The sequence below is a fragment of the Toxorhynchites rutilus genome, chromosome 2, assembly GCF_029784135.1.
Source record: "Toxorhynchites rutilus septentrionalis strain SRP chromosome 2, ASM2978413v1, whole genome shotgun sequence".
NCBI classification, from domain to species: domain Eukaryota; kingdom Metazoa; phylum Arthropoda; class Insecta; order Diptera; family Culicidae; genus Toxorhynchites; species Toxorhynchites rutilus.
In genome coordinates this window covers 52,993,439-53,012,506 of record NC_073745.1, presented here as the reverse complement: position 1 = coordinate 53,012,506, position 19,068 = coordinate 52,993,439, and the positions used below count along the sequence as shown (strand labels likewise).

The 19,068-nt window shown below is 37.9% G+C and overlaps 1 protein-coding gene across 2 annotated transcripts in view; it reads left to right on the top strand.

Annotated features, from left to right (window-relative positions):
• Positions 1–17,473: 17,473 nt before the first annotated feature.
• The window catches only part of LOC129767305 (uncharacterized), a 42,068-nt gene continuing 40,473 nt past the window's right edge, over positions 17,474–19,068 (top strand). For both annotated transcript variants that reach the window (XM_055768029.1, XM_055768028.1), the window contains exons 1-3: positions 17,474–17,628; positions 17,805–17,964; positions 18,595–18,769. In XM_055768029.1, the coding sequence (XP_055624004.1) occupies positions 17,815–17,964; positions 18,595–18,769 (325 nt within the window). In that variant the 5' untranslated portion in view covers positions 17,474–17,628; positions 17,805–17,814. The remainder of the gene's footprint in view (positions 17,629–17,804; positions 17,965–18,594; positions 18,770–19,068) is intronic.

Below are 19,068 nucleotides of genomic sequence, written 5' to 3'. Positions count from 1 at the left end.
AACCAACGAAATTGCAAGAAAAAACTACGGGTTTTCGGAAGCGAGCAACACTCAACTTTTTACTTCCGTTCTACGTAAAGATAGTCCCATTTGATATCTATCATCAGGTGACATGTTTTTTTTACGCGGATTTTCCAATAACGCGTTTTTTTACGCGGATTTTCGAATTAACGCGGTTTTTTACGCGGATTTTCCAATTAACGCGTTTTTTTACGCGGATTTTCCAATTTACGCGGTTTTTTTTACGAGGTACATATCCCCCGCGAAACAAAAAACCTGGGTGTATATGACATTATATTAGGTTGAAGAAACGAAATCCATTTGTTTTACGTAAACTTGAAGACTTCATTCAACATATTTTTTTCTTATATATAATGATGCTACATCCCGTTGAAGAGATTGGATCTGATTCACAACATTGCTCCGCCAATGCACTCGGTTCATATCTGCAGTTCTCCAACTCTCGGCTGCACCGATTCTTTTGCTAAGTCGTGCTCCACCTGGTCCATCCACTTCGCAACCACAACCACTTCTTTGCCCATCACACTCGTCCAGCCTTGGCGACTTTCTGTATACTGGGTTCGTCGTAGAGTTGCGTCAGTTCGTGGTTCATTCTCCTTCAAGAGAGTCCATCGCCATGTCGGAGTCCACTGTGAGTCTAAAACGATCTCTACAGATCGCCTGAGATTCGCACACCGTTCATCGATCGTTGCCTCAATCAATCTTGTTGGCATTCGGGGAAAGTAGTGTTCATCCATGATTCTCTACAGCTGTCGTCGATCGATTGTATCATATGCGGCCTTGAAATCGACGAAGATGTGGTGCTTAGGGACCTGATACTCGGGGCACTTTGGGAGGATCTACCGCAGTGTAGAAATCTACGATGTATCGTGACGTGCTTCATTCTGGGGACTTACTGTAAAGATATGTAAAGACAGATCGTTCGTTTTCATTCGTGTGTTCGTGCTTCTGTGTATATAAAGGTTTTAGATGTTCCTGTTATTAACGAAATGAATACATTAACCCACAGATAGTCCTTTTAGTTCAGATGAACTAGCTCCATTTAGAGATGTTCATGGTTGCCAGTCTTTTTGGTGAGTTAATATTTAAAATTTGCCTTCATCTTCGACAATGTCTATCGTTGGATATAAACATCATTATTTACTTTAGATTTCTTTGCAGATAAGATGTTTTGACGTAGAACTATGTCTTTCATTAAGGGTGCCAAATCAGAAAACAGGTCACGTTTTTATGAAATAAAGTTAACGTTAATAACTATTTTTGCCGCGAACGGATTTTGGCGATTTACATACTAAACGAATAGGAAATTCCGTAAGATTTGTTTACTATGCTATACATTAGAATTCCCTGGTTTGTAAATGGTTAAAATTCATGAAAACTTTGAGCGTTTCCATTTTCCAATACATTTGTTCTGTCCATTTGTGTGCTTTACCAAACAAAGCTGTCAATAACGAGCAACTTATCGACGACCAACGGAGGGGAAGTCGTAGGATTTAAAGTCTCCATGAACAAAGAAAAAGTAGAAGAATGACGGGGAATACTTGCCTAGAGTATAAACAGTGGATTCCGCTGAGGCAAACATTCATTCGACATCGGACTGTTGAGCAATCCAGTTCACTTTGCTTTCGCTGCGCTTCGATCTAATGGCGGGTTCACATTAGGGAGATCTATAGCTATAGATGGATTTATTCACGTGAAAATAGGTGTAAACGGGTGAGAATAAATATGATACACTTATTCGAGGTATATATAACTTGAATAAATTCAGCATATGTAAACGCTTGTGAATTTCTCACTGGTGAGAAATCACTAAAGTTGGATGCAGTTCTACTTTAGGTGAATAAATTCACCGAAAATATGAATATATTCATTATAGAAGTTCACGCTAGTGTAAATGCTATTTCTATAAATCTCATCATATTTCTTCACATGTATATATCACTGGTCTAAACCCACCCTAAGATTGGACCCCACCAGTGGTAATCCAACTTGGATATCGTCGTTTGGTTTTTCTGTTCGTTTTTCGCGTTATTCGTATCGTGTGTTTTTCTTTCCGCGTCATAAATTGGACACTTCGCGTAGTGTGTGATGAGCAAGAAGAAGAGGAAGGCAGGCTCGAGCCCTGCAAAAAACGAACGCATTGCCAGGGGCAATAAAATTTCGAGGCAAGCGTCATCTAATGATGCACGCGGTGTTGATGCAGTGAAAAGCGCTCGCACTGAACCGAACCTTCGCGAGTGTGATACCGCAACGAACAACAGCGAAGTAAGCGATTTCGGCGCGTCGATCGAAAATGTAAACGCCGTTACCCAGGCAGCAACTAAATCAAGCTCCCCCCGCTGGTGGTGAAGGCGGTCGCTCTTGACAAACTCATCAGCGAATTCGCATCGATAGGTGTTACAGCAGAGTACAAGCTGTGTGGCATAATTCAGTCTTTTTCCAAGCAGTTAACATTGTTTGTTTTCCGTCATCATAAGGGCTTCGTTGGTGCCTTTGAGGATGCATCAATGCATTAAACTGACGTTATGGCGAAGCAGACGTTAAGGTTGTGCGCCGAAGCGTTATAGAATAATATCCGAAGATATAAACAAGCGACTTATATAAAATAACAGCGTAGTTCTACGTCAACAATGCGGTCGTATCTTGGACACAACCTCCTATAATTTTTCAACTGCGTTTCATACCATAATGACATTTGTGAAAGTTTGTGAGATATTAGATTCATATTCTATTAGAATTCTGTCAATGATTCTAGATCCACTTTCAGACTTCAGTTCCCTAATTCAATTTTTTATATTGTGTTCCCAAAACTCATATTTCCTTTCGGACGGTCATCGATTTGTGTGTTTACCTGTAGTTATTTGTGGTATATGTGTGAATATAATTGTGCGATATTCATACACTTCGTTCGAAGAATGATGAAACTTCGGTCTAAAATTCTTAAAGTACGTGTAATAAATATTAACAACACAGGCTTTCCTTATCAGGATACCTAAAGATAATCTTTACTGCGTGTTGTGACAAGTAGAATTTTCAGAATTTCATTTCGTCGAGTGGCCGATAATTCGCGTTTACATATTCACATCACTTACCACAGTGAATCCTGATTCTTACCTCCTCCCACTAACAACTATCCCTTCCATGATAATCGCTAGGGAACCACGCTATAGAGGCGACCCTTCTGGCCTTCGGGCGGCGGTTACCATACTAACATTCCTTCCCTTCCCCTGGTGACTGTAAGGACGTGGCCGGCGTCGTTATTGACCATTCAAAGCTCGAATCGCCGAAAATTGCACAACGAGAATGGTTTGCTAGTCCCAAGCGTCATTCTATGTGTTCTTTGTGCAATTTGGTTGGTTCAGGTCAATCACGGAGAGCAACTACGAATTGTACAGTCTACCCAAGCTCAAGCTGTACCGCAGTGTAGAAATCTGGTCCGTCGTCTAGCAATCGGGCATGAATCTGGCCTGATAACTTCTATTTACTATTGGTGGTAGACGGCGAAAGATAGATCTGAGACAGAATTTTGTAGGCACCATTCAGGATCATGATTGCACGGTAGTTCCCACAATTCAGCTTGTCGCTTTTTTATTGATGGAGCAGATTACCCCGCCCTTCCACTCTTCCGGTAGCTGTTCTGTGTCCCAGATCCTGACTATCAACCGGTACATACACTCTAAAAGTTTTCCCGGACCTCCCTTGAAGAGCTCCGCTGCGAGGCCATCCTTACCAGCTGCTTTGTGGTTCTTTAGCCGATTAATGGCCTCCTTAACTTCACCCATCGTCGGGGGGTGGTATGTTGTCGTTCACTGCAACGATGTAGTCCTCATCAACGCCCTCTTGGTCCCTAACTGCGCGCTGTTCAGGTGCTCATCGTAGTGCTGCCTCCACCGTTCGATCACCTCGCGCTTGTTCGGCAAGATGCCTCCGTCATTGTTCCAGCACATTCCGGCCCGCGGTACAAAGCCTTTGTGCGAGGCGTTTAATTTCTTGAAGAACTTCTGCGATTCTCGAGAACGATAAAGCAGCTCCATCACCTCACACTTTTTCTTTTCCAGGCGGCTCTTTTTCCCGAAAGCGATGTGTCTACTGCCCTCGCTACAGTCTGTATATTTACACGTTTTGTCGAGTCGCTCGTTGCAGCATGGTTGCGCGTGCTGCATCATTCTCGTTCAGAAGCACTCTGCACTCGTTGTCAAACCATTCGTTGCGTTGTCCACGTTGTTCATACCCCATGACGATATCTGTTGTGCTGCTTATTGCTGCTTCCATTGTGTCGTGTCCAGCTGACTTAAAGCTACCTCAGGAGATGCTATTAGCTGGTTAGCTGGCTCCTAACATGTCGGCGGTGGTTCAAACTGTTAATGATAAGATTTGTCATGTCCAACGGGATTAAAGCTACTCGAGGTGATGCTAGTACAGGCAAATCTGTTTTTGTCCGGAGGATAGGGCACAAAAAAATCGTACTGAACTTCACCAGTAGCTTTAAAAAATAGTGTTCGCTACACAATTTAAAAAAAAAATGCGGTGGGTAGGGCCGCATAAAAAAATTTTCTTAAGAAAATAACCCAAATCCTAATGGTTCCATTCGTGATCAACAATCGATTTCCTTTTTTCACTTGATTAAGCGGCCTATTCACTTACGCAAATCATAAAGGGTCCTATTATAGAAATCGAGGCGATAAGAATTTTTCTCGTTAGCTCCATTTTACTATTATAGGCCCTATTATAGAAATCGAGGCGATAAGAATTTCGCTCGTTAGCCCCATTTTGCTATTATAGATACCGAGAAAGTCGATAGCATCGACCGAGTTAATGCTATCGGTACAATTTTCATAATTTTTCGAGCAGTTTGTTTTGGTTTGAATGTTGTTTTTGCTGTATGTTTTGATTCGTTCGTTTGTTTTGATCAGTATTTAATTTACGGTGTTGCCAGAATAGTCTATACAGAGTATGTGTTCAATCCAGAATCTTTTATATTCATCATGTTAAAATTTACAATGCAGATCTTACTTCCAGCGCGTACTTCAGTGGCTGAAAATTAGTGAACAGAAGGAAAAACAAATCACTAGCAGTTTGAACGGCTCGTCGAACCAATGAAAGCGAATGTAGAAATTGCTAGAAGCTTTTGCTTTGGTGGAGGTAGTTAAAAAAATCCTGATTAGGGAAAAGTGCGAGGAATTCAGTGAGGAGCTTAATGCGCTGGGACCCCCAATGCATCTTGGTTCAAAATGGCAGAATGTCAGTGTTTCTTCTATGATACACATGGCCCTAAAACAATAAATCTACAACAAGAAATCGACGCTCTGCAGAACACCTACAACATTCATCCAACACAAAACCGGCAGGGAAATCATTCGGGTATGATGAAAGTAATGATACGAACGAGAATTTAGGTAACTCCCCCACACGAGATTTCATAGATTGCAGATATGGAAATACATGAAAAAGTTCATTTTCCAATGACTATGGCAAATTACAAATTGTTCCATTCTGCCATTTCTATTACACATGAAATAATGCATGCCTTACGCTTAATTTCATTCGTTGATGAAATATCAGTTTTCTCCAAAACATAACCATATTAACACTTTTTGAAATACAGATATTTAAAATTTTCATAGCAGATGCTCAAAAAAAGATTTGTCATCCTTTCTATAGTGCTTTGCGAAACATTTCGAACTCGTTGCAAAATATTTCAACGCCACCGCTGACATTCGAGCAATAGTAAGGAATTGAGCTGTTTTCCTCGATTTCTATAATTGCAGATTTTACTCGGTGTGATAGGGATAGTGATTGTATCGAATCCTCGATTCGATTTCTATAATAGGGCACATAGTCTGATTTGTTTTTATGTTTATATTTGCGATGACTAACGTACAGTGTCGACGTCTGGTGGCGTCGAATGAAAATTTCTTCTTCATGTTGTTTGATTACCTAACACATGTAGTCCTGACACTGACTTAACCATTTGTCGATGCATTTCTTGTTTGTTCCAAAAATAATTACCATAATAATATAAAATCATCATCAGACACAGTTTTCGCTTAATATGTTTTTGCAATTTCGAAAAAAATCTCTTATTTCATCACATAAAATATATATTTGATGTGTGCAAATTTACTTGCTTTCAAAATTTTTATTTTATAAGCATGTTTGTTCCACCTGAAAATCCATAATTATTTCCGCCTCCCAATGAAAGCACATGAACATACTCATCAATATCAGAATCCGAATTGAATTACGATTCCAATAATACAAAAGCAAAAGCGGTAGGTTTTCCATTTTCATAGGCTTTATTTTTAGACTAGCTGACCCGGCAAACTTCGTGCCGCCCAAAATTTATTTTTCGTTATCACATCCACGTTTTCTTACTAAGCGCTGTTCGTGGGTCCAATCGCAGAATTATTCATTGATTGATCTTCTAATCTACCCTTCAAAATTAACTTTTACTATGAAATTCCTAGTACTTCAACCAAAACTCGACATTACAATATCCGATTCTTTTCAGACTCAATTCTCGTTCAAGATTTTTTGTATGGCAGCCCTCCCTTAGAGAGGGGGTAGGGGTCTCAAACTGTCACGGAAACCTTCCCCTGCCCCAAAAACCCCTACATACCAATTTTCATGTCGATCGGTTCAGTAGTTTCCGAGTCCATAAGAATCAGACAGATAGACATAACTCCATTTATATATATATATATATATATTATTTTATATATATATATATATATATATATATATATATATATATATATATATATATATATATATATATTTGCCAGGACCAGTTAGCGAACGATTACTGTACTTGGAACTTGACAGTTCAGTATAATTGTGTTGGTGAACCCGTGAAACATCTCCGTGCGCACCCAACAGCTTTCGGGTTGATCCTAGTGTGTGACCTCTATTACCGAGGAATCACCCAACGCGCTCTGAAGAGCCGAATCACTCACCCCTTTTCTGTATTTCGATCGATTCGAAATATTTCGAACGACTTGATAAAATTCCATTCTGTATTCCGTTCGAGTTGTTTTTGCATTTCGTTCGATCTGTTTCTCTTCGAACATCATATGGGCAAAACGTTCGAAACAGGGGATGCGAAATCATAACTCGAACGAAATAACGATTTCGAACGAAATGGAAATCCGTCGGAATACAGAATAGGGCTGACTGTTTCGTTGCAGTTGGTATGCCAAAGAGGCGATGCTTATTGCTGTACGACTGGATGTGGGTACGATAGATACAATACGGTTGCGCGACTCATGAGATAGGCCTTTCAATCATCTTGGATTTTGTATGTAAACAATCTGCAATATTTTGCAATATCTTTTTTTCGCTCTTTGTGTGTGGAATTGTTTTGGTGGGAATAAGAGCATTGAAAAGTTGAAAGGTAAGTCTTTAACGGTTAAAGTTAGGTTTGTAATATACTCTATCTTATTAGATGTTTCAGCTCAAGAGAATAAATCGACTTTCGATGTCGGTCGGTGATGGAGGTATTTTTCCCGCGTTTTGCAGTTAGAGACGTCGGTTAATTGTTCGAGGTTTCTGGAATTTCAAGTTTTCCAATATCTAATATTCTTTGTTTCTGTGTTCTTGGTTAACAAAAACTTAATGCCTGTTTTTGATGGGGCATAAAAAGATGATATAAAAGGATTTCTAGGAACTTCCTGCGACTTGTTCTTGACTTGTTCAGCTCATATATTATAGAAAAAAAACCCGAAGCTGTAACGGTAAAAATAACCATAAGCCACCGATTAATATGCTTATATGATTAATATACAGTTTACAATTCTTCCGCAAGTGCAATTATTTCACAAGTGTGTATATGCGTGACTATTATATTTAGTGAACAACTATACGAATGTCAAACATTTGTACTTTACTTTTGCACGTATGAATCTTACGACGAATATATCGACGAATAATATATGAATCCGTTCAATCCGGTGACAAAAGGACTAAAATCAAATAAGAATAATCCGAAAATGATATTATACATTATATTTGATAAATATTCCACGCCACTGACATTAATTTATACATTTCATTGAACAATATTCTAAAATAGGAAAAAAATCACTTGTCCAAAAAAGTGACTCCTTTACGCGCGTCGGTGTCTCAGACCGAAGGTGGTGAAAAAGTGATATACGTCCCCTTCGTACCAACTTATACGATACTTCCCTGGAGGTGGAGGAGACTGGGGAAAAGAATTCAGGGTCTGCAGCAGTAAAATGCGGACTTAAAGAAGGTAGTCTCAGCTCCCGTTCTAAAATAGAAGTATCCAAATTCAGAGTGCCAAGGAAAATATACTATACTAGTGGTCAATTATTCTATAAATAGTAGCTAATAGCTATAGAGACCAAGCAGAAATATTCAAACAAATCAGCTATTCCAACAACAATCGAAGAATAGGTAGTTTTGAACAGAAAAAAATTATGTTGGTGTAATAAAAATGTTGTGCATTATTCTCATGGTGTGCTCTTTTTTCAATCGACCTCACAAAATCATGAAATGGTAAATTTATCAACATACTGAAATACCATTTTATTCAAAAACCATTATTCTGCACCATGTTTATTACAAAATTATATTGATTGTAATTTTTAGAATTATGCCATCATGTTTTTTATCATGAATGTCTTTTCTTTTTAATTACAAGAAATAAATATTTGCTCGATTAATCGAATACTGAAAGACAATTATTCGAATGAATCGAATATTTAAAAATGAAATGAAATTAATCGACAATTAAATAAACGAAAAATTTAGACATCTCTATTTGCAGTCAAATCCCTTTCCACAGTCCTCTGTATATTTTTACCGTTTCCCCTCGCGCACTTATTGACGACACGGTCACACCTTTATTCCACACATCTTGGATGTGGGTACCGTGCGTGTGTACCCTTAGAAAAATCCTCGGTCGAAAACTACTAAATACATTTGGTAATGCAAAATTAGTAGAATGTACAAATTTTTTGTACATATTGTCAACAAACCCGCATCCCTACCAGAGATTAGTATATTTTACTCGATAACATTAGTAAGCTTGGATATTGTCATATCTGAAAACTGGTGAGAAAAGCGCGTATTAACCATTTTCATTGTTCCCATAAGGCAATACGGAGGTATAATAAGGATATAATTCTGATACGTGCATTTTCGGCGAGAAAATGTAGCCGATATTGGGCTTCCGAATCATGGTTCTGCTTGACATATGTGTTTATTAGTACGGTCGAAAATGACTATAGATTGGTAGTATTTACCAAAAACTTCGTTATATTTACTAATTATTTCTCTCAGTGTATGTGCATCAAGTATATGCATACAAGGTGGGATATTACTGTGAGACATAATAGGCGATAATATTATTATAGGCCCATTTATACGTTGCTAGTAGCTGGCTTCACAATGAGCAGCTACTGACCCGGTGAACTCGCTTGACAAATGGTTGACTCGCCTTGTCCGTTCACACAATGTGAGCTGCTGGCAAGAAACTAGATACTACGGCACAGGTTTTCCAGAGATGCCAGGCGGTTTTTCAAATGTCCATCAAATCGTCAGAAACAGCAATCAGATCCGAATTTGTCAGATGATTGATCCGAAATCGACTTCTTTATTGGCAGTTTTCGTCTTAGATTTTCAGTTGAATTTATCATTACACAATTTTATCGCTAAACACACACTGGCCGTGTTTAAAAATACTTTGTGCTGAATTTCTTTGAACTGAAGGTACTATCCGGAAAAAGCAGAAAGAAAAAAGGATTCGGTCCAGGAATTGGATGCAAAAAAAAGGAGCAACAAATACAATATTGAAGTAACTCTACGATGATGATCCCCGAGAGTACAGAGCAGTGTTGAGAATAACACCTGAAAAAGTGAAAAAACTGTTGGATTTAATTGCTCCACAAATACAACGCAAGATACACTCATGAGGGATGCTATACCTACATAAGTGAAACTAGAAATGTTGTACCTTTCTTCTGGAATATCGTTCAGATTATTGTCGATATTTTTTTAGAATCTCGAAAGCATCCATAGCTAAAATAATTCCGAAAGTATGTAGTGCTACAAATGGCAGTCTAAAAGATTTTTCAAATTTTGAATTATTTCGCCTTGACAGCAGCTTCGTGTACCAATTTGTGAAATGAAAATGATAGTAGATTTGCAGGAGGAATAAATACGCCTCAAAAACTAAAATAATGAATAAAAATCTACTTTTTTAAATGGAATATGTATTCTGTTTTTTAGAACAATACTTTTTTTGGAAGTTGTGAGTGAATTTCGAATGAAAATTGTGCCCGATAATGATTTTATATTTAGAATCCCAAGAAAACTATCTCAAAAAGAAAACGTGCCCCACCAGCGTGCAAAACAAAATAAAATGAGTAAAAAAACTTTTTAAGTTAAACGGTTTATTTGTGATTAAACATAATAATGTACTAAAAGCTAGAGAAAATAATTAGGCAAGTTGCAGTTAGTAGTTATCACACCTCTCCTTCATTAGTCTAGGGCATTGATAAGACTAAAATAAAATAGTGGGACATATGATGAAATCACTAATTGTGGATAATGAAAATGAATGGATTTTATAATTTAAAAAGTTTTTGTTTACTCATTTTATTTTCTAGTTTTTAGTACATTATCTGTTTCATTAGAATATTTCTCTACAATAAAGGCATTGTACTGTATTCTATCAGTCAAAAAATTTCATTTGATACCGATATTGAGTAGATTGCAGAAAATACATAGTGTGTTCTCCAAGTCAAGTTCGTTGGTTTGATACACATATCTCAATCAACCTTTTTTTTGAGATGATATGGAATCAGCGATTTTGAGCGGAGGCCAAATTGGATTTTTCAAGATAAGCAGTTTTAAAATGACAGCAGTTCCTATCCGGTCAGTTCCTATTGGTCAAATTTCTATTACTGTGGGACAATTCTACAGACATACATACATACATACGAACAGTTCAAGCTAAATAAAACCGTTTAATAAAGTATATTGCTATTTTGTGATTGCGGCCATCTTGGATTTTAATTTTTCATGATCTACTGTGATCTACTATTCAAGCCCTTTCATTTGATACCCATATTAATGGTGTTTTGACATAATATGTAGTCCGCCATTTGGTAGAATTTTGATGGATTTGCATTTTTCACAAATAACCGTGTTCTGCTAGTCAATCCCTTTCATTTGATACCCATTGTTACGGGGGTTTCGGAGGTTCTATTCAGCACGCGTTTTTATCAATGTATAGCGAGCTCAAAGCTGTATTTATTAAGAGAAACAATAATTAAACAAGAACTTTACATTATTAGGTTTTACCTACATTTGATCTCCTCGTTTTAAATTCAAAGCACGACAGGATGATTCAATTATTTAACAATTTGGGAATTCAACTTTATTTTGGGTTCTATCTCTACTCCTTTTTTGTGATTAGCAAAGAATGTGTGGTACGAGAGAAGTTTTCAGAATGACAGTGATGACAGCTAGCTGTCAATGATTGTCTGGGTGCGTCATGGAGTGGCACCGTCCGGATGCGCAGGTTCAGATCAAGTCATCAGTGGCGTAGTTTGCTTCCCCCCAACACCCATATTAATGAAGTTTTGGGAAACTATGTAGTCCGCCATTTAGTAGTGGCAGCCATCTTGGATTTGCATTTTTCTTAAATAACTGTATTCTGCTAGTCAAGCCCTTTCATTTGATACCCATATTGATGGGGTTTTGGAAAACCCACATTGATGAGGTTTTGAGGAAGAAAGGGATCCGCCATTTTGTAGCGGCCTCTATCTTGGATTTACAAGATAATGAAATACGCAGTTTTGTAATGACTACAGAGATAAAGGTGTGTTCCAAATTTCAGATCAATCGGTCAACAAGAAGGGGGTCAAATTTCTACTAATGTGGGACATGTTACAAACATACAAACAGATTACAGGGCAAGCTAAATAAAACCGTTTAATAACAACGATTCCGCTTAGAAACTATGAGGGTTTTATTTGTTTTTTCAATAATTTTCAAGTCTATAATAATCTTCGCATATTTTCAAATATCTTAAAAATAGGGACATGTAAAGACAATGTAAAGATTTGGCCTCCCTGATTCGAGCGCTAAATTCTGTTTTTGACGTTTTGAGGGATGCGAGTGCGAGTAAATTCAAAAAAATTTGAAGTAGCTCGCACGCCGAATCACACATGACACTAACTGGCATGATGTGTTCACACGGTGTGAGTAGCTGTACTGCAGTAACTGACTAGACCGACTCGTATGCTTACTCGCACCGTCTGAACCCGGCTTATAGCTGAGTGAATAAAAAAACGTTTTGACAGCAGTTAGGTTGGAACTGGGGTTGAAACTGAACAGAATCGAATTCACTATTGTTATTGTCAGTTTAGCGTGATGGGAAGCTATTACACAAAAGAAAAAAAACAGTGAAAAAAAAATCTACGAATCGAATCCTACAGAAGGAAAAAAACCAACCGTTTTAACTGCTAGTCGCGCGAGACGGAAAATGAAACCCTGAACTGGACGCAGAATTACACCAAGATTGGAAGATATCATGGATCGAAAGATTGTAGAGGTTTTCGAGCTAAATGATTAAAATGCAGCATTTCGGGTCATTTGGCTGAGTTTTACCATGCGACAAGCAGCAGTTATAGAAGGCAGACATACAGAAGGACACCGAAGCAAGGTCATGTTGATGATGTCAAAAATCAAGCCAGTATGATCAATTGAGTCTGTATTGAAAATACTCAAGAGTAATCTATGTATTTCTTACATTTTAAAAATACAGAGATGATTTGTAAATCTGAAATCAATGGACTGTACTACTAATATCGCTTCTATTTTCTATTTAAGATTTTTTTACTTTGTTTAGAACAGTTGAATTATGTGTTTAGAAGTTTAATTTACAACAATGTTGATCAGAAAGCCATACAATGAAGGATTGATAGTTTTGTAATTGTCAAAAATAAAATAAATGGGATGTAACGTTTGACCGGAATGTTGAAGCTGTTCAAGGATAGAGGTTCATCGATAAAGGCAACTGAATATATTTTGGATTTTTTTGTCTAATTACTTTACTTTTTTATTTTATTTGAAATGTCGGAAGAGAGCCAAGAGGAGAAGAATATGACGCAAATACTGGAGCTCCAGGGCATAGACTGCGCACTTCCCACTCAACACAGTGATAATTTTGATATGATAAAAGACGAGATCTTTAAGGATTTTGAATCCATTTCAAAATGACGAGCAATTATAGAAATTTAACGGTCAAAGCGATACATGAATTGTAATGTATTTGAGCTATACTTTAATAAGGCGGGGGAGGATGTGGCATCCTAACGCTGTGTGTGTTACATCATGAAGTTACGTGGCCTGTGTGACGTTATGTAGTTACGTGAATAAAGGATGGACCTCCACAGTGGGCGGTCGAATTGGAACTCGTGCAATTCCTCATTTATTTTACCGGATATCACATCCATCACTGAGAGAACAGTTGTTCGGTACAACTTTATTGGATCTTCTGGATGGGTTCCCTACTAGGCGCCGACATTTGTGCGTAGGAAGCTTATTCTCTGTTAGCATTCTATTTTAGATACCTAATATGGGCTCTCTAAGTTCATTTGGAGTTGAGCCCGACCCCAAGGTATGTGACATTTAATGAGTGATCGTTTTACTCAAAATTTCAAACTTTGGTCTATGTATCCTAAAAAAAAAGACCATCTCGGTTTTCTCCGTAGAGAACTCAATCCCTAGCTCAACGGTTTGCCTAGTTGATTTTTCGTTTGGAGCAGTGTCAACATACACTTAAATTTACATTCAATGCTACAGCCAAGTATGGAAAAGTTCATTCGCTCATTTCTCCACACCTAATAATAAATCACTCTTGTATCTGCTTGGAATAATCATGGCGGAAAGAATGCAACAAGCAATCGTGAGATTGCACGATGAATCATTTTTCACTCTCCGACCATTTTTATTCGGGACTGAGAGTGAATATAATAAAACAAACAACATTCAATGAAGGATCGCACGAAACAAAAGAACGAGTGAGTCTAAATCAGCCGGGTGCTATGATTAATGCTAGGATCGTTAGCAAAATCTCAAGCAGAACTGTCAGTGGGATACCCAATTCATATGAAAACAAAGGGAAAATGTCAGTGGGATACCCGATATGTTGGCTCCTGTCAGTTCAATGGGGGTTCTCTAAAGACGTCACCCGGCTGGTCTAAATAGACTCAATCTGTGTGTATGTATGATTTTATTTTCCCTTGTAGTCTTTTTCTTGTCAGCATGCAAGTGCACATGAATCTACCTTCCCGCTCACCAATAACTTGCGTTAATATGGTCTTTTGCGTTGGCTTAGATCGTTTCATACTAGAAACAAAAAAATGTCATTGCAATAGTGCACAGGAAACAACTCGATTTCAACTATCTACCTACATTTTACTGCCGCGATCGAGGCTTCAATAATTGCTATTTTAGTGAAAAACGAATTATTTTACAGAGACACTGGCTCAAGCAAAAGTTTCCAATTTGATTCTATCACCATCTAACGTCATTCCGAGAGGCAAATGAGAGAATGCCAAATTCTCTGAGAATAGATGAGCGGAATCGAGACAGTATTTTTCCGTTCAAATCGAGAATGAATTTTGCGAAGATGATAGGTGAATGTTTTCTGTCTCAAATAAAGTGAGGCATAAACGGAGAATAGAAGGTTGAGCTTCACGGCTTACAGGATCAGTCATTTTTTAGTGACGACATCTGAATCATTGAAGTAAACAATGTGTTCTGGATTTACTTTGATGAACATCAACAAGGAGGAACATTTTGAAATTCCCTTACCTGTCGTACTTAGAAATAGCCTCCTGTACGATTTCCTTCCGATCGAATACGGTGATTTCGTTTTTCGCAACAAAATTGTTTCCCGCAGGCAATAATTGGCTTGGAACCGCATCTTTCCGCAGCATTTGTTTGCTCCATACGGTGTTTAGTAGAATGTCCTTCAATCGGTAGTCCTCATTTAAAAAGTGATCGGAGCATACCCTCGCCTTGGCTACGTTCAAATCACTGTTGGCTTCGCAAACATTTATCCACAAAGAACATAATTCTCGGTTTTTCGGAAAGCGAAAGAATCTCTTTTTTGGCCCGATAATGTCATTTTAATAATTTATACACCCGCTCACAGCGCATTGAACCATTTTCGATTTTTCATTTCAGGAACATTTACGCGTAAGTCGGAAAACAAAATACAACTGGAGACTGTTTACACTGACGAATCAGATGACGTCATCAATAAAAAAAGTTTACTCGCTAAAGAACTAGCCTTGTCTCTGTAAGCCGTGGTTGAGCTTTATCTGTGAACAGCGTTGCCAGTGTTCCTGTTTAAACTGGATTCATCCAGTTTTTTTTCTCGATCCAGTCATCCAGTTGAACCCTGAAATCTTCCAGTATTTTGGAATATCGTCCAGTTTTTTCCATTTTATGTAAAATAAATTTACAATGATAAATATTATCTGTCCCTCCCTCTTCCTATCCCTTATGTAATTTTATTTTCTGACATTTATTATTCGACCTTGGATCGATCCCTCTTTTCTGCGACAGGCGAAGTGTAATTCGCGTTGACGGCGGAATGGTGTCGACATCTGGATACGACATTAGTTTGTATGAGGCCAACTCTTCTCTATCAGATTAGTCGGCCTTAAAGCAGTTTTAAATTACTAAAATTTGTATGATTTTTTTTCTTGGCGTTATTTACCTACTAGAAGTACGTTGTTCTGACCCTAATTTAATCTAATTTCTATGAGTTTTCAGATATTCTCACCAAAACTTGCCATTATAATATAAAATTATCTTGAGACACAATTTTTGTATGATATTTTTTCACTACTTGCAAGCAAAAGTGATTTTCATTTAAATAAAGTACTAATTTGGTTTGGAAAAACTAATTTTCATTCATAATTTTTATTTTAAAAGCGTGTTCATTTCTTTTGCCAACCCATATTGTCATGCCTACTCCCCCATTTCGTAATACGAAGCTCAATGCCGTCAACGCGTATTCGGTTCTGTCCATTTTGTTCGATCCGCCGGTCTTTTGTCGAAAATTCCAAAACGAAGAGCTTTCCCGAAGGGTGGAAACTTATAAAACTTCTATAAAAATAGGGTATCACTCAATTGTTAATTTTATTTAACAGCCTACTCAAGAATCAATGTGCTACACTGTGTTTCAATTTATATAAATATCGGATGTTCCAAACCATTCTGAAGTTCAGACCAATTGATCTACCGTTCCTTCCTCCAAAACATTCTGAAGGTCATAGAGTCATAGTCATAGAGTAAATGGTTTCCATTGACTTTAATTGGCATAAATATAAAACCCAAGTAACCTTGCTCCCGTTTACAACAAATGGATATTAGTTTCTCATAGTCACTCAAAGGAATTTTAGTTCTAAATATGATTAATTCAATTAATGCAAACAAAATCCCCTAAATACCTAATGCATACTTTGCATAAAATGCATGTGAACCATAGTGTATATTTTGCAAGAAAGCATACTTTGCATATTTTTTCAAAAGTACTTTCTCGAGCTAGAGGAAATATTCAAGGGTCCCTCATCTTGATCTTGATACCGAAATTTGGTTTGTACAAGCCTAATACAAGATGTAAATTAGCAAAGAATAATACAAAAAAAAATTGAGAGAAATAGCTTCTCAATACCAAAATTTGATAATTTCAATACCAAAGTAATACTTGAGCAACGTTGTTTGTGGTTGTTTGAGTATTGGAATAACATTATGAGTAGTTGTTTATGGTATTTTTTGGTATTTTACCTCGTATCTCATGCTGATCCGTACCTTTTTGAGGTATCGAACTATACGCAGTTTTGCTACGCTCTTCTATCAGCGATGTTATGGATTTTATGAAGCGATAAATACGAAACTCTTCAAGTTTTGCCCAAATAAAACCATCCCTCAAATATTGTTTCACAGTAATTACAGTTACAGTTTTATGAACTACATATAAATACTACACGAAGCATAAAAAAATGCAATAAATAAATTCGATATTTCTCAAGCATTGAAATGGATAAAATATCAACTTAGATAAATCATAGCCGGTCTTCTTAAAATAAAAAGTTTTTACAGGATCCAGTTTTCTTCCAGTTTTTTTAAGAGCAACCTTCCAGTTTTTTGAAAAATATTATTGGCAACCCTGTCTGTGAATGAGGAATGAGTGTTGTTGAATGAATTTCGATACGATTTTGCCAATACCTGGCTACAGCTGCTGTTTTTTTTAAATTTTTTTTGTGCAACTTGTGCATCCCTATGTTCGGTTTAATTCGGCCTATTTCGACCATCTGTAAAATCCCCCTGCAAAATCAAAACAAATCGTACTTTCTCCCCAATATTGCAATAATAGTGGTAAACGCAGCAGTCTGGTGTGTACGTGTGATGTGGTGTTTCTGCTTCGTGTCATCGTTTCGTTCCAGCAGTGAAAAAGAGCAGAACGATGAGCCCGAAAGGTTCCAGGACAAGTGAAAGTCTGTGAAAATCAGTGTATAAAAAGTGTCCATTCGTGTTATATTTACTCCGCGTTGTAAAGTAAGTGCTGAGCGTTTGCAAAAGTATAAAATATCCGTATATAACGAGTAAACAAGAGTTTAATTCGTGAAAACATATCAATGCAAATAGAGCTCATTCCAATATGTCTTCCATTGTGTCATCGGATTTAATAAATTGTTTCATTTTTGGTTTTGCTCCTGTGGTGTCCCATGCAGCTAGGGAAGAATGGCACCAGGATCAAATAACCATAACAATAATAACGGCAACCACAACCGACAGACGGGCACGAAGCCTAAAACTAAAGCTTCGAAAAAGAATTCTGTGCCCCGAGAAGTTGTCGCTCCAACCAGACGGGATCTCCAGCAGCAGCTCAATGTAAGTAGTGTGTGTATTGTGGTTTCCCATATCGATGGTCAAGGTGTGGGGGTGCTAACGATTTGCGAACAACCACAATCAAGCTAATGTTTATGTTTTGATTTCATTACACAAAAAAGCCGACACAAAACAAATCATCATGTATACAGTTGTGTGTTGTTTACACACGCAATTCATTGCGGCTACCGGCTCAGCTGATTCTTGAAATGCTTGCTTGAGTTGACTTTCGTTCTGGTGTAACAAAATAAAACCGGCGAATTTCAAACTCCTCAAATGATTCCCGCGTAGAAATAATCTGTTTACTTTCGGGTATCGTTTTCTGTGTGTTTTCGATCGGGATCGTTCGTGCTCGCGGCAACGGTTTATTATTAGACTTTTTCGGTTTTCGCCATCATTTTTCCCCACACACCGATCAGAGCACTCGAATGGTTTGCTCGACGAGGGAATTATCCATACCTACGCTTTTCAGTCTAGAGCGGACATCTTCTCGAGTCGATCGCATTTTCCATCCGGTTGCCTTGAGCTAGCTAATAATCATCGAGCACACACGCGCTTCTGTGTGGACTTTGTTCCTCTATGATTTTCATCGATTGGTTAGTGCTAATCGCGATCGTGTACTTTTTGTTCAAGGTTCTCGTCGATTGGGCCACGGTCTCCGGTTCTGCTGCTGCGGTCGTCAATAGCCAGCATCAGCAAGGTCAATCCCAGCAGCTACAGCAGCATCAAGGAAATACTGGTCAACAGAACTTTCTACTAAAACCGAGAAACAATCGCACTCCGGGAGAAGGAACGTGCTACGAAATCGGTGAGTCAAGCAGCACTGTAGAATTAAGTCAGCCAGTTAAGGCGGAAAATACACCTGCGATTGCATGTTCACATGGGATGCAAAAACTGTTTCGAACAGGCGTCATCTGCTATAAAACGGTGCCCACGTAAAAGTGAATAGACGTGTTTAATTTTAGCTCACCAAAGAAACAGTTTGAGTAAAAAATGTTCTTGTTTTAGGAAGAACGAGAATACATGCTGTGGGTACCCATGCTCCTTGCGAGCAAACGCCGCATTCGCAATGTGTGAGAGCTCTTGTTTTTCAACGTTTTGAAGTAG